Source organism: Anabrus simplex, chromosome 13 (assembly GCF_040414725.1).
Source record: "Anabrus simplex isolate iqAnaSimp1 chromosome 13, ASM4041472v1, whole genome shotgun sequence".
Taxonomy (NCBI): domain Eukaryota; kingdom Metazoa; phylum Arthropoda; class Insecta; order Orthoptera; family Tettigoniidae; genus Anabrus; species Anabrus simplex.
Window position 1 is genome coordinate 102,165,486 of NC_090277.1, and position 22,989 is coordinate 102,188,474.

At 41.9% G+C, this 22,989-nt stretch overlaps 1 protein-coding gene across 17 annotated transcripts in view; it reads left to right on the forward strand.

Moving 5' to 3' along the window:
• Positions 1–22,989, forward strand: part of LOC136885088 (ensconsin) — a 762,268-nt gene that overhangs the window by 285,240 nt on the left and 454,039 nt on the right. For 8 of the 17 annotated variants that reach the window (XM_067157510.2, XM_067157527.2, XM_067157529.2 and 5 more), the window contains exon 2: positions 13,725–13,898. The exons of the other annotated variants lie outside the window; for them this stretch is intronic. In XM_067157510.2, coding sequence (XP_067013611.2) covers positions 13,736–13,898 — 163 coding nt within the window. In that variant the 5' untranslated portion in view covers positions 13,725–13,735. The remainder of the gene's footprint in view (positions 1–13,724; positions 13,899–22,989) is intronic. 17 annotated transcript variants of the gene reach the window in all.

Below are 22,989 nucleotides of genomic sequence, written 5' to 3' on the forward strand. Positions count from 1 at the left end.
TCGGGAGGCGTTCGTAATGTAGAGGAAAAGCCCGCGGTTCATTCCCCGTTGATTACCATGCTAAATCGACCGCAGATAATCAGTGGGTAGCTAATTGCATCTTCCGTCACGTTTTGTCTGGAATGGTTTGGTAGATCCTAACAATCCTTATCGTGATTCTCTCTCCCAGTTGTTCGTTCTTCAGAAATAGCAGTCGTAAATGAAATGGCGTATGGCTTTTAGAGCCGGGAGTGTCCGAGGACAAGTTCAGCTCGCCAGATGCATGTCTTTTGATTTGACTCCCGTAGGCGACCCGCGCGTCTTGATGAGGATGAAATGATGATGAAGACGGCACATACACCAAGCCCCCATGCGAGGGAAGTTAACCAATTATGGTTACAATTCCTGACACTGCCGGGAATCGAACCCGGGACCCCTGTGACCAAAGGCCAGCACGCTAGCCAATTAGCCATGGAGCCGGACGCAGTCGTAAACAGTGCGTGGTATCACAGATATAGAAGTGAAGTTAGGAGCAAAGTGATGGACGAAAGTGTCAGGGGTTTAAAAATTATTGATCTAGAAATGATAATCACATATATACAGGGTGGCACACTTAAGTGTTCCATCTCAAAAAAAGTCTTCTGATTTAGCTGAAGGTAGTGGTGTTCGAATCCTACCGTTGGAAGCCCTGAATACCTTCCCAATCCTATTTCCCATTCTTTAGAGGGGTCATACCATCTGCGTATCAGCGTGACTACGCGCAGTTCAAAAAACACCGTGTTGGAGTGTGGTCCGGCGAACGGTGTGTTGCTTGTGAACACAGAGGCAATGTTTTCTGTTAGATCCATAGAATGCGTACACCGTGGCGTGCATGTCACCAGTTGTTTACCTTTCCACGCGGCCAAAGATCTCAGCTTTAACAGATGTTCACTCTCTCCTGTTAACATCAACACGAGGCGTGAGTTATACGTAGCCCTTGTCTTCTTGACCTACGGGCGTAGGAAGCTTTCTTTAGGTTACTGTTAACACGGGGATCGTTTTACTCTGTTTGGAAGAACAGTAACCTCTCACGAAAACCAAGATCCGACTTTTCAATACTATCGTGAAGTCCTTTCTCTTTTACGACTGTGAATTATGGACGGTCACCAAACAAATCACACACCAGCTCCAAGTGTTCGTTCGTGCGGCGTATGATCAATATCAGGCGGCCTGGGATGATGACAAACGAAAACTAGTGGAAGGAAACCAAACATAAACCCATTGATGTAGAAATAAGGTAAAGAAAGTGGAGTTAGATGGGATACATATTCAGAAAACAGGACGGAGCAGTTGAAAAGTTGGTCTTGGAATGGAACCCAGTAGGAAAGAGGAAGTGTGGAAGATCTACGAACACTTCGAGGCGTACAGTTACAAATCAACGGATTGGGATTAGGAAAACACGGGATTAAGTAAAAGACATGGCTGTAGAACGCATCGAATGGACAGCGTTCCTGGATGTCCGTTGATCCACAAGGAGAAATAAGAAGTACTGTACATAATATTTATGTTGTCTTTCCTGTGGAAAGTTCATTCGCAAAATGAAATAAATTCTCCGCTATCGAAATAGTCCATACGGTGCTCCTAACTCCAGGTCAGCATGCAGACATGAGCACATCTTTTTCCCAACCAAGCGAGTTGGCCGTGCGGTAAGGGGCGTGCAGCTGTGAGCTTGCATTCGGGAGATAGTGGGTTCGACTCCTCCCATTGTCGGCAGCCCTGAAAACGGTTTTCTGTAGTTTCCTATTTTCACATCAGGTAAATGCTAATGGAGATTTGACCCAGTTTTACGGTCAGATGCCCTTCCTGACAGCAACTATGTATGGAGGGATGTATAAACTGGGATGGTTGATAGTGTGGTGTATGCACATGGAGTGAAGACAAACGCTAACACCCAGTCCCCGAACAAGAGGAATGCAACATTCACAGTAAAAATCCCCGGCCTGGAATCGAACCCGAAGCCCTCTGAAGCGGAGGTCAGTATGCTGATCATTCTTTCGCAATCACTACAGACACTAAATACACCATCATACCCTTGCCCAGTAAAGCTTTTCTTTCTCCAAGCCAGCACGTAGATAAGAACGCGAACGTCACGTACAACAAATGTGGAAACCACGAGCTGCAGGCTAAAGTGAAGGTTAGTCCCGAACAAGGCCAGTCAACTGTACTCTTGACTGCACTACTCCAAGGTCAAGACGGAGACCTTACCACTTTGGGCACTAGCTGACTGTTTGGTGGCGGCGTTTGCACAGCCCCTGGCCAGTGCCTCGGATAGTAGAGTGCCATTCTCAGCCAAAGTTCGATCCTGGCTCAGTGCGGTGGGATTTGAAGATGTTCAGATACGTCAGCCTCGTGTCGGTAGATTTACTGGCATATAAAATAATACCAAACCAAACCCCATGACACTACAGCCCCTGAAGGGCCTTGGCCTACCAAGCGACCGCTGCTCAGCCCGAAGGCCTGCAGTTTACGAGGTGTCGTGTGGTCAGCACGACGAATCCTCTCGGCCGTTATTCTTGGTTTTCTAGACCGGGATAAAATAATTCCAATAGGGAGAAAATTCTCCAGCGTGTCCGAAAACTGCTGCTTCTTTTCTTGTGATACCGAGCGAGTTGGCCGTGCGGTTATGGTCGCGCAGTTCTGAGCGTGCATTTCTGGAGATGGTGGCTTCAAACCCCACCGTCGGTAGCCCCGAAGACAGTTTTCCGTGGTTTCCCATTTTCACACCAGGTTGTACCTGTAATTATTAAGACGACGGTTGATTTCTTCCCACTCCTAGCCTTTTCCTATCCCATCGTCGCCGTTAGACCCATCCGTGTCGGTGCGACGCAAAACAAATGTTAAACATTATATATACCGTATTATTATTATTATTATTATTATTATTATTATTGTCCGGCTCCGTGGCTAAATGGTTAGCGTGCTGGTCTTTGGCCACCGGAGTCCCGGGTTCGAGTCTCGGCAGGGTCAGGAATTTTAACCATAATTGGTTAATTTCACTGACACGGGGGCTAGGTGTATGTGTCGTCTTCATCATCATTTCATCCTTATCACGACGCGCAGGTCGCCTACGGGAGTCAAACCGAAAGACCTACATCTGGCAAGCAAAACTTGTCCTCGCACACTCCCGACACTAAAAGCCATACGCCATTTCGTTTCATTTCATTATTATTATTATTATTATTATTATTATTATTATTATTATTATTATTCCCTTATCGGAGGGTCTGCCTTACAAGGGCTGCACCCGGCTAGGAATAGCCACACGAAATTATTATCAGTATTATTATTATTATTATTATTATTATTATTATTATTATCATCATCATTATCCCACGCCCTCCTGGTTGTTACGAACTTTCACACTTGTGGATTTAGTCAAACTTTGCGGCCATCTGATGCTCACCCGATACGTACGGATTTATTTTCTATTACGTGTTTCTGTGGTCGTTGGTTATGTATAGAGGAAGACGAAAGTGTTGAGACAAACACCCAAGTGAATTAACCGAACGCTCTTAAAATTACCGGCGCGGTCGGGAATGGAACCCGCTGCCAAAGGCGCCGACTATTTAGTTAAGGAGCCGGACTTTTCAACTGGTATAAAAATATTACTGACAGGTGTTCAAGTTTTGTCAGTTATTGGAAAGAAAAATTCAAATGATTTCTGTGGCCATTTTTGTAAGTTGACTGCCTGTATTCGAGGTTGGGCACAGTTTAAAATAATCCGCCGCCACAGACTAACTTCGTTGCTGCCGGGGGCGATCTGAGTGTTACCACAAAGGTGAAGGAAGAGTGCAGAAGAATTTTGTCGCCTATGTAGGTGAGTGCCACAGGTCTGTGAAACGCCATTTCGTTTGTTCCGGCTGGTGAGCTGTAGAATTGTGCTTGCACGCGCTAGCTGTCCATTAGGGTATGTTCTTTTACTGGCTGGTCACGCTTTCTCAAAGTGCATTATTTGTGGGCACCCTAAACCAAGCTGCCTTAGTAGTTATAGAACACGTTATTCAGAGCCGGTTTCAGACTGTCCTCTTTTGTTAAAATGTTCTTAAAGGGATACAAATATCGTGTTTTGATTAAAAATTCTGCGTTTTTTATATGTTTTAGGGTGATATTGCTTTATCAAATATCTGTTATAAAAACTATATCTCGACTTTCCTTACTAATATATACATCTGAATGCGGGTCTGTTGGTCTCTCTGCCTTTCTTTCATGTAGGAAGTATATAATCGACCGAGTTCAAATTTGGTAGGTACCTTCTGTGTTAAGTAAGCAAGTAATTCGTTTTTATTCGCGCCGAAGTTACGGCTCAGGACCCTCTCTTACATTTTACCACAACATTTAAAATAAAAGAAGGAAAAAGCAAATACATTTCTAATTTTTATAAAAATATGCTCATTTACACAACTCATTCACACTTCTCTCAACGTACAATTCACCTAGAAGTATTCAGCAAGTGATTTCGGTAATCCATCTTGAATTTCGTACGAGAACACTAATCTCTAATGGTAGCAGGGAGGGTATTCCATAGCCTAGCGGCAGTGACTACAAAGGAGCGGTTGTAAGCCCTGGGGTGACTGAGAGATATTGTTAAAGAGGAGCCAGATCATGTATCGTGGTTTTGATAGGAGGAGAGGTAATTCAAGTTTGATGAGAGATAATCTGGCACACCTGAGTTTAGAACTCCATACAGGAGGAACAATATGTGGAGACTGCGACGCTCATGAACACAAAGCCATGACAACTCCCTATAGTAAGGTGAAATGTGAGAATCATTTCGCAGATTAAATATAAATCGAATACAGGTGTTTAAACTCCGTTCGAGCATCTTATTACTGTCTTGATGTATGTCCGTAAGTACAGTGTCATAGTAGTCTAGAAGATTGGGGATTTTACCAGTTGTATTTTAAGATGTTATATGCTAGGAACTTCCAGGCTTGCAGCGAAAGAAAACCAGTCAGAGAATAAGGTACGCCTGGAACCCTTTAAAATGAATACGCTGCGTGATGGAGTCTAGTGAGTGTACTTATAATTTGATTTCCTATGAAATAAGATTATATTGCATTTTCTTCCTAACTAATAACAGTTTTCCTGGAAAATGCATCTCTGTGTTTCGGCGCGACGATGGTTGCATGGCCTAGGGGTAGCGAGCCTGCCAGGTTCTGTTCCTGACCCGATCAGTGCTTTTTTTTTTTTTTTTTTTTTAACCGGAGTCTGAAGGTTGGATTGAGGTCCACTCAGCCTACATGAGGATAATTGAGGAGCTATCTGACGGTGAGATAGTGGCCCCGGTCTAGAAAGCTAAGAATAACTGCCGAGAAGATTCGTTGTTCTGACCACACGACACCTCGTAATATGCAGGCATTATGGCTGAAAGCGGTCGATTGGTAGGCCTTGGCCCTTCAGGGCTGTTGTGCCATGATGTTTGGCTTGTATTGTCGTCTTGCTTTCTGCCCGCCACAACGATTTGAATGCGAACATTTTTATTATTTTCGCACATTCGTTCGGTTCCTGAGGATCCGATGGTTCCTCGGTACATGTACAGTACTTCGGAGAGTGGTTCAATTTTGTCCTACCCGGCGGAGTAGCTCGGACGGTTGAGCGCTGGTATTCTGAACCCAACTTGACAGGTTCCATCCTGGCTCAGTCCGGTGGTATTTGAAGATGCTCAAACTACGTCTCTCTTATGTTGGTAGATTTATTGGCACATAAAAGAACTCCTGTGGGACAAAATTTCGGCTCCTTGGCGTCTCCGAAAACCGTAAAAGTAGTTGTAAAAACCAATAACATCATTTTAAAATTTCGTTCTCTTGCCCCCCTCCTCTGTCACATTGAGGACAAACAATATTGGGTAGATACATTGCCGGATAACTCGCTTTGTTTTCGAAGTCGTTTCCGCACTTTTATTTAGCTGCTTCTCTTTATATATACTGTTCTTTGACCATTTCCTTAAATGGTTGAACCCATAACGACCTAAAGGTAGGCTACGATTTTAATTTCCACGCACCGAGTGAGATGGCCGTGCGGTTAGGGTGGCGTGGCTGTGAGCGTGCGTTCGGGAGACGATAGGTTCCAATCCCACCGTCGGGAGCCCTGAAGATGGTTTTCCGTTGTTTCCCATTTTGACACCACGCAAGTGCTGGGACTGTACTTAAAGTAAGGCCACGGCCGCTACCTTTCCCACCCTTGCATCGTCGTAAACCTGCGATGTGTTAGTGCGACGTTAAACCAGTAGGGAAAGAAAAATATTCCAAGGACAAGCACTTGCTGTACTGCTGACAGGACGAAGAGGGTTCTTTAGCAACTATTAATAAGGGCGATTGTTTGGTCTACTTAATTGTGATCATGTGGGATAGGTTCTGGCAGTGGTGATTGTTGTTTTATAGGGAAGTACAACTAGGCAACCATCCATATGAACCGTAATGAAATGGCGTATGGCTTTTAGTGCCGGGTTGTGTCCGAGGACTTCGGCTCGCCAGGTGCAGGTCTTTTGATTTGACTCCCGTAGGCGACCTGTGCGTCGTGATGAGGGTGACATGATGATGAAGACTACACATACACCCAGCCCCCGGGCCAGCGGAATTAACCAATTATGGTTAAAATTCCCGACCCTGCCGGGAATCGAACCCGGGACCCCATTAACCAAAGGCCAGCACGCTAACCATGTAGCCATAGAGCCGGACCTGAACTCTAATCACAAGAAAGATGGGCGAGATCCAACCCAATGAGTGTATTGGTAAATGATAGGAAAGGGCCACGAAGGGCACGAAAATGAAAGACTCCCTAATACCGTCTGAATCCGCACAGTAACGGAAGTTAAGATTGCCGATGGGATCTTCGAAATCAGCCGTGATACTCTGAACATGTTGATGCTTTTTTCAATTATTTTATCGAGGTTTGCTTATTGAGGAGAATGTTTAAACTTTAATATTAAACTTAGGCCTTAGAATTCTGTCTTAAGTCCAGACTGGGACCAGCAGCTACGTAGATCTCAGTTACCAGACCAACCCTGGGGATGTGCGCTTCAATGGGAAGTCTTAAAATAGATTTTGAAAGCTTTTCAAATATTAGTTCTAATGGGAGGAAATATTTTTGCAACGAGATTTGATTTTTCAGAATATTTTTAAATTTCGAACTTAAAATGACCCCTTGTCTGAAACCGGCCCTGAGCGACGTTCTGTATCAATTTATACTCACTTTGTTCATATACATGCCGCGCTAATTCGAAAACACACACACTCTTCTCTATCCTCGTATATCCCTACAATTTTCTTTCGAAATAATACATTTCAAAGACAGTGAACTTGAAAATAGGGGAAAATGCAACGGATGATTTTTAAAAATAGTTTCAGAATGTATTCAACTTTCGTCGTTCTAAAATACGAGGTGTTTTTCCTCATACATTTTAAGAAGTCGAAGGATTTTTAAGATCTGTTGCCTCACACAGTGATCTTCGTTATCTTATTCCCTCGCCCATCCTTTGCAACGTGGGTTTGTTATTGTTCGTGATTCGTGTTGGTAATCACAACAGATTGTAAGATATAGAATCTCTCATATTTATGGGATGTCAGTGTAATTACTTGAAAGATCCTTTCGGAGTAGGTACGTAAAAACTTTTTTTTTCTAAAGCGGGTCTAGATTTGGGGTAACGTGGAGGCCTTCCTCCCCGATGTAAACCACGACTGATTAAAAATATACACATCTGTACTGACTTCACATTGATAAAAATACACAACGTTCTTGACCACAATTTCTCACAGTCCTTTCATGAAAGAGGAATCACTTTGATGAGATATTTCAACCTACAATTGAATTTACACCTCTAATCCCGTTGTATATCACTAGAGATGGAGAACGGATCCGAGCTCATATCCGACATGTTCATCTGCCAATGAAACCCCTAGCAGGTAGGCAGAACTTCATGATTATTTTGAACCTCTAATGCATTAGTGCATAAACCTGTTGTGATGCTATGCAAAAGAGTCTCGTAGCTGCATAGATTCCTGCAGCTACGTATTACATGAGAAAGAAGTGGAATGGTACATCATTTGGAACATTCCCTTCTCCCGGAAAAATTCGCCTTTTATTGTCTTTCAGCATCCTTAAACCCTTAACTCTGAGAGAGCAAAATAAAGCAATAGGTACTGATTCACCAGATCACCACTGATCACGAAACAACAAACGAATGCCAAGTCACGCTCTATGCCTCTAGTTACTTTGAGGGTGTTAAAAGTAAAAAAGTCAGTCAGTGTTGCCGTACTGCTCTTGTTTTTTTTTTTGGTTTTTTTTCAGACGTGTGTCCTCGAGAAACTGTCTCGATGCAATATATCGAAAGCGCGGTTCATTTCTAATGGAAATATTAAAGGAGATAAAAATATCGTGCAAAGTATAAAATACATTATTTTAAAAAGTGACAGTTACAAATCTTACAAAATGTGAAGTACCGGTAATACGAAGATTTTCGTAAAATACGACTTTTTTCCCGCCAGAATTGAGTTCTGTACACTGCAAAATAGTTATAATCCTTGTTCATAGCGCCAATAGATATGGTTTAGAATATGAAACTTAATATTTTGTCTGTATCCAGTCATCAGTTTGCTGTATTATTTCAGGAAACTCTAGGGACCTCCTTGTTTCTAAAATTTAACTCCTGCTATACTAGTTCCGGAACTACGTATGAAAGAAAGAAAATATTGTATTTACCGGTTTATATTCCTTGTTCTCTGCAAAGTCCTACCTGCGTGATCAGTATACCCCTGCAAATGATTCGGAAAGTTAAGGAAGTATCTTGAAAGAACTGTTTCTTATTATCTTCCTAGCTTGTCTGTGTCAACCTTGTGGAAGGCTGTATTAATATCTTTATATCGTCTTCCGGTCTTGGGGGGGGGGGGAGAGCAAGAAATTGCACAGTGACATAGTGACATGTCGGGAAAATATGGAGGAACAGAGAGCACAAATATTATGTGACGAATGAGTTGCAATGCTTAGCTTTCGAGACACTGGCGGCAGTGCATGAATTGCGGACACCTTTACAAGTAACAAGAGCTATTGCTCTGTAAGTTGAGTATGATATTTCTTTCAGTAGCAGTCGTGATCTGATGGAAAAAGCGAATGTGCGGTGTTGATGATACTGATTTCTTGATAGATGTTTTCAAAATTTACAAAATTAACCTTACTATTATATCTGATATTGGCGTAACCACTTCGAAAGATGCAGTAGCTCTGAATAGGGATCATTTGTAACATATGTAAGGAATATACGATAACTTGTAAATTATTATAAATGTTAAAAGGTACCTTATCTAATAATGTATTTTGTTAAATGTTGTCCCTATACTTTGTCATTTGGCAAATTCTTATGAGAGGAAATAGAATTCATACCCGTAGTGGTTATTTTGCTCGCCCGCAGTCTATGGGTAGCAAGCTTGCCTCTTACGCGGAGGTCGAGAGTTTTCTTTTCTGGATCCGAGGGCTGGTGCTCTGTCATCTCAGTCTACGTGAGAACAATATTGAGGAACGATGAGGTTGATAGAGGGTGGGGTATGGAAAGCCAAGAATATCGCCCGAGAGGATTGGTCGTGCCGACTACGAAGCACCCCGTAATCAGTAGACCTCCGGATTGAAGTAGCGCCATCTGATCTGGTTTGGTTATTGGTGGTAGTCTTTATTTGAAGGGGAAACAACGAGGCAACCATCCACTCATAATTCTGATCGGTTGAGAAGAAGGAAATGTCCTACATTTCGATGAATGCAAGATTTGGAAAAAGAAAGGAATGGCTTCGAAGGATATAAAAATTGAAGACTATCTCCCAATAAAAGAGTAGACCATGAAAATTTATATAGGAAAGGCGAAAGGTAGGAGCATGGCACAAGTAATTGGAAACAATGCCAGAATCATTTTGTAGTCACCAGAGCCGCACTTGATTCGAAAGCGCCGCGTTGAGTGGCTCAGACAGTTGAGGCGCTGGCCTTCTGACCCCAGCTTGGCAGGTTCGATTCTGGCTCATTCCGGTGGTATTTGCAGGTGCTCAGATACGTCAGGCTCGAGTCGGTAGATTTACTGGCACGTAAAAGAATTATGGGACCAAACTCCGGCACCTGGGCGTCTCCGAAAACCGTAAAAGTAACATTATTGTGATTCGTGAGTCCATGGGAAGACAACACTTTTAGATGCCTCCCCCCCCCCCCTCTCTCTCTCTCTCCGCTGGGGAATATTTTGTTCTCGCTAATCAACACCTTCCCTCCAATAATTCAATAGTTTAATGTAACAGTTTTGACGATTCCCGGATTTATGATTTCCGTCCCGGTATTTCTGACACTCTTTGAATACGCACACCTGTAAGGAGAGATGTCTCCTATTTCACTGACCTGCTCTGAAGAGTAGAGCGTGGCTTTGTGGCCTATGCGGTTGAGTCCCCTCCTCTTTTTTTAATGCTCTAAATGTATTTTTGCTTGCTGGCTGACTGCATGGCCCAAACTGGGCTGAATGCCAGCAGGAAAAAGAAAAAAACAAAAAAAACGCCTGTAGTCGGGCCCGGTATATAAAGTGTTTACAGACAGTCGTTCGCTGTTTTGTAATTAACGTGCATATGAATTTAGATAAGGATGATGGTTTAAAAGTGAAATTGGATCAAGGTGCAGCAGAACTGAGGTAATAAGCTCTCAGACAAAATTGAGATCTGCCGGGCTGAGTGGCTCAGACGATTGACGGCTTTCTGGCCCCATAAAAGAACTGCTGCGGGACAAAATTCCGGCACATCGGCGTCTCCGAAAACCGTCACGAGTAGTTACGCTTAATCAGGCTTCCGTGGTGGGGGTATCTAACGCGAATGGAGGAGGATGGGCTACATAGGAGAATAATGGACTCAGCCATGGAGGTAAGAGAAATAGAGGGAGAACAAGGTGACTAACTACTTACACAAGTTTTCATTCCGTATCCTGGAGGTTAAGGGCCTCTTCTACCACCTACTGATAAAGTAACGGGTAACTTAACCTCCGTGTAGAAGATTATTCCCGTTCGACTACTCCTGGGTAGTTCTACCGGCAGCATAAACCTCAGTTACTTGAAGAGTAAAGAAAGCATCAGTCATCTCGAGGGCCGGATAAGGCAGGCAAGTCTTGAGAGCTGAAAATTATTAACTGTATTTTATGTGGCATACAACTAAAGTTAGTATGTTGATAAAAACATGACACGGTAACCGTGATCGATATTGCATTGCAGGTCTGTAGGCTCTAATCATGATTACTTCTTTTCCGTGATCATGACCACGATAAAGTACCAGTTGGGCGCCAACTAAGGTTAGCTCTCTGTTTAGAGAAAAACAAGGCATAGCGAAACAAATTTACGTCTGCAGGTTGTAATTACGAGTGACTTTCTTGGCATCATTAGTCTTTTCAGATATCATGGAGATGATCAGATAGTAATTAGGGGATCCCAAATTACTTGTAGTAGAACTGAAATAGTTGTGTGGTTCCGGAATGTATGATGATTTTAACGCAACACTTAACCAATAAATTTTCATTCCTGGTTGTTGCAGAACACCAGGCTCTCGGTTAGCCGTGGCGGTGTTATTCAGCAAATGCAAATATACGAATAGACGGTCAAAATGAGCTTCATACTTTTGACGCTAGACAGCGGCTCAATCGACGGCAAGAGAATCTGCTGAAAATTAATCTAGCCAACTGTTGTAAATCGGGAGTTTAACTCCTGGTAGCAACCTGGCGCTTACGTGTAGGCGAGATATAGTTGGCAAATAGTTTATCTCCAGTGTAACTACCATCTAGTTTATCAGTACGTTGTAAAACCGGTGCTTATCCTGACCAAGATGCAGGGGCATATAATGCAGGCGGGCCCGGGTCTTTAAGGGGCCCCGCAGATTCCTAAAAAAAAAAAAAAAAAAAAACGTAATATACCCTAGCTTAATGTCACTCTCACTCTCCCAGAAATTGTTTGGGCGGTTTCGTAGAATCAGTCTTTTCTGTCTTTAAATACAATTTGTTCGTAGAGTGGAATTGGCAGCAATTTATTGTGTTGAATGTAACACTGCCCTTGCCGTCTCTCGCAACACCACGGCACGTTCTTCAGAAAAGACCTGCACCAAATTATATAAAAATAACTACAGCAATGGAAAGTGATACCAAACAGTGGCGAATTTCCCATACATGCGATTGATGTGTTACATCCCTTGTATTTTCAACGGAAAAAAAAATTCACTGCTCATATTTTCATGGAAGTTATGTATATATATATAAAATTCAAACGCACAGTTGTCGATACTCAGAGATGGAAGTAACGAGCGTGGCTGATTAGTGACTGTTACTAATTATTGCCAAACTACTCTAGAGATGGCGGCACGAGAATTGAACCCTTGTTAGTTGTTGATCTCTTCCGTGGGGTTGGAATGCGGAACGAACAGCCACATCCTTCAAGAGGGCGGTGCAAGCTGGAACCCTGTAAGTTGTCACGCGTGGCCGGGGTTTATTTGTTATTTCGTGAAATACTGGAGTTCTTGCTTGTGAGCGGTTCTTTTCTTGTGCTGTAAATGATGACATATGACAAGTGTGTGTTGTAGTGTTATAAATAATTTAGTTTCGTGTGCTTGTAGTGTAAATATCAAACAAAGAAAATGCAGGAATGGTGCGATTTTAAAATGACATCACACCGATCAGAGAGCAGTTCATCAGGCATGGATGTAGGAGTGCCAGGGTCGCGCGTTCCTACCGCGCAATTCGAATTGAATTTTTTTAACCATTGTGTAATCGAACGATTATTAAGAGAAACATTTAGTATGTTTTCTTTTAAGCAGAAAAGCAGAATTATAAATTAAGGACCACCGCGTCCAACTCTGAATGTGTCTACACAACTTAAGTAAGTCGTGTGTTCGTCATTTCAACAGAAATATTTATGAAACAGATCATTGGATTGGTGAATGTGAGATTTGGAAAGTTTTTCTTTCTGTTATATCCTCTAACCCAGAAGTCAGGATTCGCCACTGATAACCAAAATATAATATTTTATTTAGGAAATAGTACTTTCTTGATGTGTAATGCACCTGAGAAAGTATGATTCACAAATTTTGCGGAACATTTAACTTTCGTCACACATTATCAATAAGAAGTTGTAGTAACCGTCAGTCAACTCAGTTTCGAACGAGCTCTCTCTGCGCGAAGTTAATGACAGGTTTATCAGTCGTGCGGTTTGATATTTTACAAATTTTCCTCACGGTACGTGCAAAGTTTCCACTACTTGCTGTGGCGCTATAGAGATCTGTTGGCCGCGATAAGGCTTTGTACAGATTGCCTTTTTTTCTTTAATAATTCCTAAAATTCCTAGTTTCAGCCGGCTAAAATGGAATTAAAATGTGTTTTCCCAACAAAGTGAAGGGGGGCGACTGCACCCCGCCCCCCGCCCACCATACTCGCCGCTACCGGTTACGCCCCTGCCAAGATGTTTACAGTGGCTAGCCTTCTTCGCTGTAGATCTTAGAGGAAATTAAAAAAAGCAATCCACCCTTTTTTAACTACTCATAAAAACCTTGTTATGCCGTTTGCAACGTCTCGCGGATTTCCCCTTACTCAAAATGTGAGTTATATATTTTTGTCATTAAGGTATCAATATCAAGCACTTTTGGTGCGGTGTGAGTGGTCGAATTAGCGTGGCTGGTAGGGAGGACGCCGCTGTCACTTAGTGTCTTGTGTATGTGTGTCTTGAGATGGCAACAACATGCTGAGTGGGCCGCCCATGCCGGAAGCCCTGGACCAGCTGTTCTTGCTGCCAGAGAGGGCTCTGGGTATGGACAGCACCCAACTGCGGCAGGACCTCGCCGGACTCGACTTCTCCAACGTGAAACTGCTGCACACGGCGCCCCAGGGCAACGTTTGGCTATGTGAGTACTTCTCCCAATAGTCCAGTAAGCTTTCTGTTGGCAGCGTTAAGAACTGTCAGTTTTCTGCCTCTGTGGGAGAGAAGCATGATGTTATACTGTACAGGGTAATAAAATACGTTACAAGATTGTGAGCAACTGCAAAAAGACCTTGACAATGTCGTGAGATGGACAACAGATGATGATAAACACGATTAAAAGTCAGGTTACGAGTTTCAAAAAGTCATATCGGGTTTTATTACTGTATTGATGGGGTGTAAGTCCCTTATGGGGATCACTGTAAGTACCTAGGTGTTAATATAAGACAAGATCTTCATTGGAGGTAATCGCATAAACGGTATTGTAAATAAAGGGTAAAGAACTCTGCACTTGGTTATGAGGGTATTTACAGGTTGTAGTAAGGATGTAAAGGAGATGTAAAGACTCCAATTAGAGTATGGTTTCAGTGTTTGGGACCTACACCAGGATTACTTAACTCGAGAACTGGAAAAAATGCAAAGAAGAGCAACTCAGTTTGTTCTGCGTGATTTCTGACAAAAGAGTAGCGTTACAAAAATGTTGCAAAGTTTGAGCTGGGAGGACTTGGGACAAAAGAGAAGACTGCGCGATTAAGTGGTATGTTCCGAGCTGTCATTGGAGATATGGCGTGGAATGACATTAGTAGATGAATAAGTTTGAGTGGTGTTTTTAAAAGTAGGAAACATAGTAATGTGAAGATGACCTTGGAATTCAAGGGGACAAATTGGGGCAAATATTTGTTTATATGAAGAGGAGTCCGGAACTTGAGTAATTTACCAAGGGAGATGTTCAATAAATTTCCAAATTCTTTGCAATTATTTAAGAAAAGACTAGGTAAAAAACAGATATGGAATCTGCCACCTGCCCTAAATGCAGATCGGTGGTGACTGATTGATTGAAGGAAGGGAGAGATTAGATGGGCAGGTCCGTTGTACTTTCTGTATATCATTACATGTTGCAGTTACTGGTATGTTTCAGGTGAGAATTGAGACGTAATAATAATAATAATAATTGTAGAATTATTGTAGAAATCTCTTCAAAGCCAAGAATGTTACACGTTTTGTTGTTTGTATTGAGTTTTCCCAAGATAGAAAGAGATGTTGAGTCCTGGAAATGACCTACTCATTTACAGTACACTATTATTAGCAATATCCATGCATATATCTTGTAAACAGGCAATGTGCTGTGCCGGTAATTGAGGGGAAATAGTTTCAAAATGCTGCAATCTATTATTATTATTATTATTATTATTATTATTATTATTATTATTATTATTATTACTATTATTATTATTTCGTATAGGTCTACTGAGGGCGACGTTATTTCAGCTATCTTCTTTGATCTTTGCCGAGTGCCCCTTTCACTCTTTTCTCCGTCCACGTCTTTCCCGTCTTCAATTTTGGCCTTTCTTGAACACCCTGTTAGTCTTTTAGTTTCCTCCTGAGTGGGATGCGTTTTTTTATATCTTCATGTACATTATCCCCATCTCCCGTAGGTCCGTTTCCACCTTCTCGAATAATTTGGCCTGGTAAAGATCTGTTTCGATAATCGTGTTTGTTTCTTTCTTAGCAAGTGGCCATAAAATGCAGTTTTCCTTTTCCGCAGGACATGAGTATACAGTTCATGATAATGCCGTCGTCTATATTCATCTTTAATTAGGGCTAGAATTTTCCGTAAGATCTTTCTTTGATGTCTAATTCTTCTATCGGGCCTTTCTTCATAGCAAGGCTTTCAGGGGCATACAAAGCCTTTAGTCTTATGACAGTGCAATAATGTCTCAGTTTTGCGTTATAAACGTCTTTGGTCAGTAAATAAGCCATTTCCATTTTATTCGTTATAATAATAATTATTATTAACGGAAATGAAAAGGCTTATGCCTCATACTGCCGGGAGTGTCCGAGGACATGTTCGGCTCGCCAGGTGCAGGTCTTTTTATTTGACGGCCGTAGGCGACCTGCGCGTCGTGTTATTGTTGTTGTTGTTGTTGTTGATGAGACGACACATACACCCAGCCCCTGTGCCAGCGAAATTAACCAGTGATGGTTAAAATTCCCGACCCTGTCGGGAATCGAACCCGGGACCCTTGTGACCAAAGGCCAGCACGCTAACCATTTAGCCATGGAGCGGGACATTATTAACGGAGAAAGAGTGAAATAGTAATCAATTGGATACTTTTTCCTAACAGTACCTCTCACTCTACAGTAGCGGTATGAGGGCAGGGTTCTTATCTCGTGAAATGAAATTTACGTATGTTCGGGAAGTTCTGGGGAATTACGGAGTGAAATATTTACCGGGTGCAGGTGGATGATAGATCCATAATTTAGCATAAGCTTTGTAGGTTTATTTTCTTCCTTGTGTAAATGTGTTTTTTCTTTCATATACTTTTTATGATTTGAATAGTTTGAAAAATGGTAATGTTTAAGTTAGCAGAGGATATTGGGAAACAAACCCTAAAAATTTGAAATAAATCCATTGAGTAGAACTTAAGAAAAAGTGTACTTTATACAACAAGTTTTCAGGAATCAATAGCCAGAGTTTGAGATTATCCTATAGTACATTCCAGCTTGCATGTGATGGGTTGTCTTCACCTCCTGCGAACTCCAGTTTTCGCCTTTCCTCAGTCTTGCCAACATTTTCTTAGTCCTAATTGACCTATCAGCAACCATAATACGCTCCTTGCCCATCGTTGTCAGTGAGCCGATCCTTCACATCTCACTGTGTTACCATTGTTGAAGATCTCTTTGGCATGATGTAAAGTAAAATGCGTTGTTTTGATATGTTCCTCAGAAATTGTTTCTGAAATCCGCCTGCCTGTCTATCAAGTTTCAGATTGACACCTTTAGTAGTTCCACAGAAAAAGGGCACATTTGTCATGAAAAAAGGAAGTCTGGAAAATGACAGTTGAATTTCACAAAACGGAACCTCGCACTGCATCTGTCATATCAAAACAAACTTTCCGCAGTAATCGCCATGTTTGACCAGCCGGAAATGACTCTTCACAGCCTTCTTCAGTACTCCAAAGGGTCATACCGCATACTGCATGACTGAACAGACGTAAAGGGTTGAGCGAAGATGAAAAAGGCAATGCATGAAAAAAGGGGGCGTGGCTCCTGACGCGCACGTATTAGGAATTCAGTGCATTTAAGTACTGAACTCATCGAAATCCTTTTGGGACTAAATTCCCAGCATAATAAGCTAGCAATTTCAGAAAAATCGCACGTTTCCTCTTAAGAGAGAAAGGTTGCCCAATTTTACTTAGTCTTAAAACAATAATCATCACCACTACCACCATCATAGAATGCCACGTTCCTGACAGAAATCTTCAGTATCATATCCATAGCATTTTCGAACATGTTCCCAAGTACTTGAATTACTTGTAACATTCTTAGGCCTTCACTTATGAATAGCCTACAGCGCTGATGACGGCGGCGATGCTAGTTTCTTTTCTTAAACAACATAGTTTCCATGTCGGAAGACGAATCCCGGCTGCCGTTGGTGTCTCGTGATTTGGATGGCGCACTCCACCTGATCACGATGCATGCTGTACATGTCAACAGGCACCGTTGTTTGAGCGGTGCCTTGACCTTATAAAGTGCTCGCTTTGTTTCTTGCATACCTTCGTGTCCTGACCCCTAGCAAGGAGATGGTTGCTGACACCATTCTTGTGTATGACGCACGCATGAGCTTCATCCGCGCCTCCGGATTGCCCTCGCGGCGAGAAACTACTCGATCAATCTTGGAATTCTGACTGCCGCCTTTCTCTTTACCCCTGAGCCACAGGGAGATGACGGAGCAAGTGGCTATGTGGTTTGAGTCACATAGCTGCCAGCTTGCGTTTGGGAGATAGTTGGGTTCGGACCTCACTGTCGGCAGTCCTGAAGATGGTTTTCCGTGGTTTCTCATTTTTACACCAGGCAAATGCTGGGGCTGTACCTTAATTAAGGCCGCTTCCTTCCCACTTCTAGCCCTTTCATATACCATCGTCGTCATAAGACCTATCTGTGTCAGTGCGAAGTAAAGCAACTGTGTTGAACACCTACAGCAATCCCCACGAGGTACATTCATCCCCTTCAACACAGTAATTAATACTGTGAGGACTTCTCTTGGTAAAACTTAAACTGTCACTTCACTCCCCTTTTATCAGCATGCCAGTGTCTGGTGTCCATCTCGCACCTTTATTCGACTTTTTTTCGTGAATTAGACTTAATAGTACCGGGGAGTTGGCCGTGCAGTTAGGGGCGCGCAACTGTGAGCTTGCATCCGGGAGATGGTGTATTCGGACCCCACTGCCGGCAGCTCTGGAGATGGTTTTCCGTGGTTTCCCATTTTCACACCAGGCAAACGCTGGAGCTGTACTTTAATTAAGGCCACGGCTGCTTGCTTCCCATTCCTGGGCCTTCCATATCCCATCGTCGCCATAAGATCTATCAGTGTTGGTGCGACGTAAAGCAAATAGAAAAAAAAAAGAAAGACTTAATAGCCTAACGATCCCTTGCTGCACTTGGTTTTGCGAGGTTTCTTCTTTCAGATCATTAAATTTGAATCTGTTTCTTTATAATATTTTTTTATGCATTTGCTTTTTCTGGTGGTTTGGTGGTTGAAGTAAATGTACAACAAAGTAATTATAGCACGCGAACCTTTTCTTGAGCCGTGAACTCCATAGTGCTGAATGGGAACTAGGGCTCAAGAAAAGGTTCGCGTGCTATACATCTTCTAAATACTAAGCAAAAGATAAGGCTTGTCAACCGTTTAAAGAATGAAGATATCCAGTAAAGAAAGGAAGGGCCACTAAGGGTATGAAAATGCAAGACCTCACATGTAACTGCTATGAACTAAGGACAGGGACCGATACTGTTGCGAAGACAATTTGCACGTTAGAAGTCGTCGGTAGGAGCCCAAAGGTACGACCTAAACAGCGTTTAGCCGATACTCTTCACAGAGATCTGAAGAGCGTCACTCTCCAACCTGATATGGCCTAGGCCGGAAATAAATGGAGACAACGAATCCGCTACCAGGAGGTACAAACGCTGAAGAAATAAAAAAATAAGAGTCTATTTAGCGAAGGAAAAAATTAATACTTTCTGTTTAGAAAACGTAAGTTACAGGTTTTCGGGCTACATTTGAGAAATTGATATTAAAACAGCTATCCCACTTTCATTGTCTGAGATACGCTATTACTTTGACGAAGACATCGAGGGGAATAACGGTATCTGGCACCTAGCTGGGTAGGTCATTACGTCCTCTTACTTGTGCCAGACTTGTGGCGTACCTTTCCTGTCCGATCTCCCTTCGTTAGTTCTATATCTCTTCCGACTCCATCGGACGAGTTGGCCGTGCGGTTAGGGGCGCGCGGCTGTGATCTTGCATCCGGGAAATAGTGGGTTCGGACCCCACTGTCAACAGCCCTGAAGATGGTTTTCCGTGGTTTTCCATTTTCACACCAGGCAAATGCTGGGGCTGCGGCCACTGCCGCTTCCTTCCCACACCTAGTCTCTTCCCATCCCATCGTCGCCATAAGATCTATCTGTATAGGCGCGACGTAAAACAGATTCTAGGAAAAACGAAATAAAATCTTCCGGCTCCGATGGTATATGGATTGCGAGTTCGTGTTCACGTCTTCCCGTTCAATTGTTGATACCTTCGTATGTTGAAAGGTTCTTCCTCTTTCTCCAGTGACAAGGTTAAGAGGGAATCGTTACCTCGTACAATAAAAATTACCATCATCACCACCAAAATAGATGTATGTTAGGTAATCGCTGATGTAATGCGTTCCATTTGATGTGGGAGTAATGTTCGTTGTGTGTGTGTTATGATATGTATATGGTGACGTTTTAATGTCAGCCTTTTATAGAGCGACTTTGAGTAATTCGCTTGCTCTATTTAGGCTGGGAGTTGCTTCACTGTCGTGTATTTACAGCCCTGTGTTAGTCAATGCTATGAGTCAAGTAACATGTGGTTTATTATGACCAAGTGGTTGGTTCATTGTTGAATTATCTGTGCCGGTAGGCCCATTGTCTATGCAGCACATAAACAAATAACCATTAACTCTGCAACAAATTAGTTAATCAACTTCAAATTCTGTGCGGTGCTCTACCTTATTAATATATGCTTGTGTTGTAAGTTTGGTTATAATAAGAGGTAGATTAAGTTCCAGATTTCAGTCAGTGCTCTTCTAACACGTATGTGCCCTGCGTTTTTAGTCATATTTGAATTCATAATTGGTTAATATCTGAATTTGCAAGGAAAATTTTGTATTGTTTTTGCTTTGATCATGAAAGTCGGCTTAAAATTTGCGGAGGGGAATTGTGAATACTTGCAATGTGATTGGTACAATTATTATTCTTTCTTTACTCTGTGATTTTGTTCACTTACCAACGGTAAAGAAAGAGGGTTTTTGAGAATTTTAGGGTAGGAGTGAAACGTTTTATGGTTAACGCTATGTCATGTATGTAGAATTCGTAACTCAGAACTTAGTAACATCAAGCAGACGGACAATGTAAATTTTGTTTTATCCTCAAAAATTGATCGGCATATTATTGTGCATTTTGTACCGCAATGATATTTAATCCGAATGAAACCCTAACATTAAAAAGAAATGCTGGACATCATCATCCAGATCATTGTAAAGTCTGCTGAAAAGTTCGCTGGGGATTGTTAAGACACCATTATTTGTACTCCCTGAACTTGAAATGCCATATGTTCGATTTTTTAATACAATGAAATTAGAAAGAGGAAGTCCACCTGATGGTTGACAATTACAATTTTGAATCGTAACACAAACCCCGCTTGTATCTAATGAAAACAGTTGATAAAGTCATTTAATATTGTTCATATGAATTGATCAGGAAGACAATCATTTTGATTTCCTAACAGGGGCGGCTATCAGGTCCATAATCTGAAACATAAGATGTGAGTGTAATGGGCAGGCTGCGTCTCTTTATGTTTATATGAAGGAAATGTCTATTTGAAATAATGTTACATACTTTGAATCATTAAGAAAGTTGAATACATTTCACTTAATGATGTACTTCGTAAACACAAATGTGCTTTAGTTATAATGAAACTTAAAAGGCCGATGATTTCAGTGTTCTAGAAATGGAACAGTGGGGAAATATGGGTTTTAAAAGGGAATGATTGTCAAGTTGTATTCTTGCTTTAAAAAAGAAAAACACCGCCTGTGAAATGGAAAGGCTATGTACTCTCTAGAAGCGGAATTGTCGTGAGGGGAAAATCGAACCCACGCCCTTCGAGGTGAAAAAGCCTGCTGGGAGGCAGTTCGTACTCGATGTTGGTGACCAAGATATCAGGAGCCACCAGTGATGTGTGTTGTGTTCTATTCATCAAGTAAGTCATGTTGTCGACCTTCTGCTTACTGAGCCGCAATGAGCTTTAATGGGTTCTAATGACACCTCTCTTCCTCTGATGACGTAATAACGCGTTTTTTTTGGTTGAGGAACAATTATGTGTCGTGGTCATGTTTCTCACGACCTAACTAACAGCTCGTCTGCCTGCTTTCATGTACGTGATTATTCACAATTCAGAATGACATTCTGGTTGATTGAATGCAGGATGGTCTTCAACGCCAATTTGGTTTCGATTCTCAAAGGGATTCCTGATATCTTCATTGTGAATCCTCTCAGCTTTTGTTCCCTGACATTCGAGCGAAACACAGACGCCAAGTCCTTTTCTTTTTAAATGTCCGTTTTCTTGCGCCCACTGGAAAAAAAAAAAAAAAAAAAAAAAAAAACCAATTAAAATATGAGCATAAATACACATCCAGTTCATTGTATCATTGCATGTCCACTTTATTTTGGTCACAAAAACACAAGTTTTATGCCCGTTACTTTGAAGTCCAATGCGTGAATGTCCAGTATATTACTGGATGTCCACCTGCGAATTTACTTAACCAGTTACCTACTCACTATCTTCTGCATCTTCATCTTCAGTCTTCAAATGCTAACTTACAGCTTTGAGGTAAGGTCTGGTGTTACTTTCTTCCTTCTAGCGGTTGTAATTCTGAACCCACTCGTCTTGCATTTTCAAGATGTAGGTAGTATTTCGCACATTCCGATGCTGGCCAAGCAGTTGGGTTATTATAATTTCACTGCTTTTTGGACTTTCGTAATAAATTTCATGTCTGAGGCGTGATGTGCAAGGAGGCATTTCTGGGAGCGATTGTGGTGTCTTTCAGCCACGTTGGTTGTTCGATGTTCTTCTTCCAGAACTTGATTACAAGTGTTCCATATTTCAGATGGGAATCTAGGCGGCATTAATATTCTTCTTCCTTGAACAGGTGTTCTTAACCTAAGTCTTTTTCCATGTGCCATATGCAGTGCCAAGTAGCCAATGACTTACTACTAGGTTTTGTTGTATTTACAGTACCATAACTATCGCCGCACCCTCGCGGCTGCACTACACAAAATTATGAAAATGTTTGAAATCCGCAGCCTTTGTCCTTATTACACTGCCAGACAAAATTAATGGAGCAATTGAATTTTCAAAGAAAAATGCATGTTCAATTGTGAAACATTTGTCTTCTTCTCCTTCGTTCGAATGGGCCTACTTTTATCCACGCTTGTTCCAATGTTGGGCTTTAATCTTTGCCCAGTATTCTCGCCTTTTTTTTTTTAATCTGTCCAGGGTGTACCTTTCTTCCGGGGATTTTTCTGAAATCCATGGACGTCTTTCAGAGCATGTCGTACATGCAGCCTATCTTGAAGATCTGATATTTGTTTTATTATTTACATAATTTAACTTTTTTTAAATTGGAAATTCAAGTGATCCATTAATTTTTCCGGTCATTGTATTTTGGTTCATCTGCAAACGTTTCTATGCAAAGGAATTCGCCTGTATTTTGGTTTCGTCTGTGATATATTTCAAACTGTTCATGCTATTTTGCGTCCCATCTTCGCTTTTGACTACATCTACCTTCACACCTCCGTCCCTGATGACGAGTTGGCCGCGGTACGAGTTTCATACAAGTAAGCTTGCTTTCGGCAGGTAATAGTTTTAAAGCCCACCATCAGTAGATTATTCTCCGATATTTACCATTTTCACACCTAGCAAATGCTGGGAT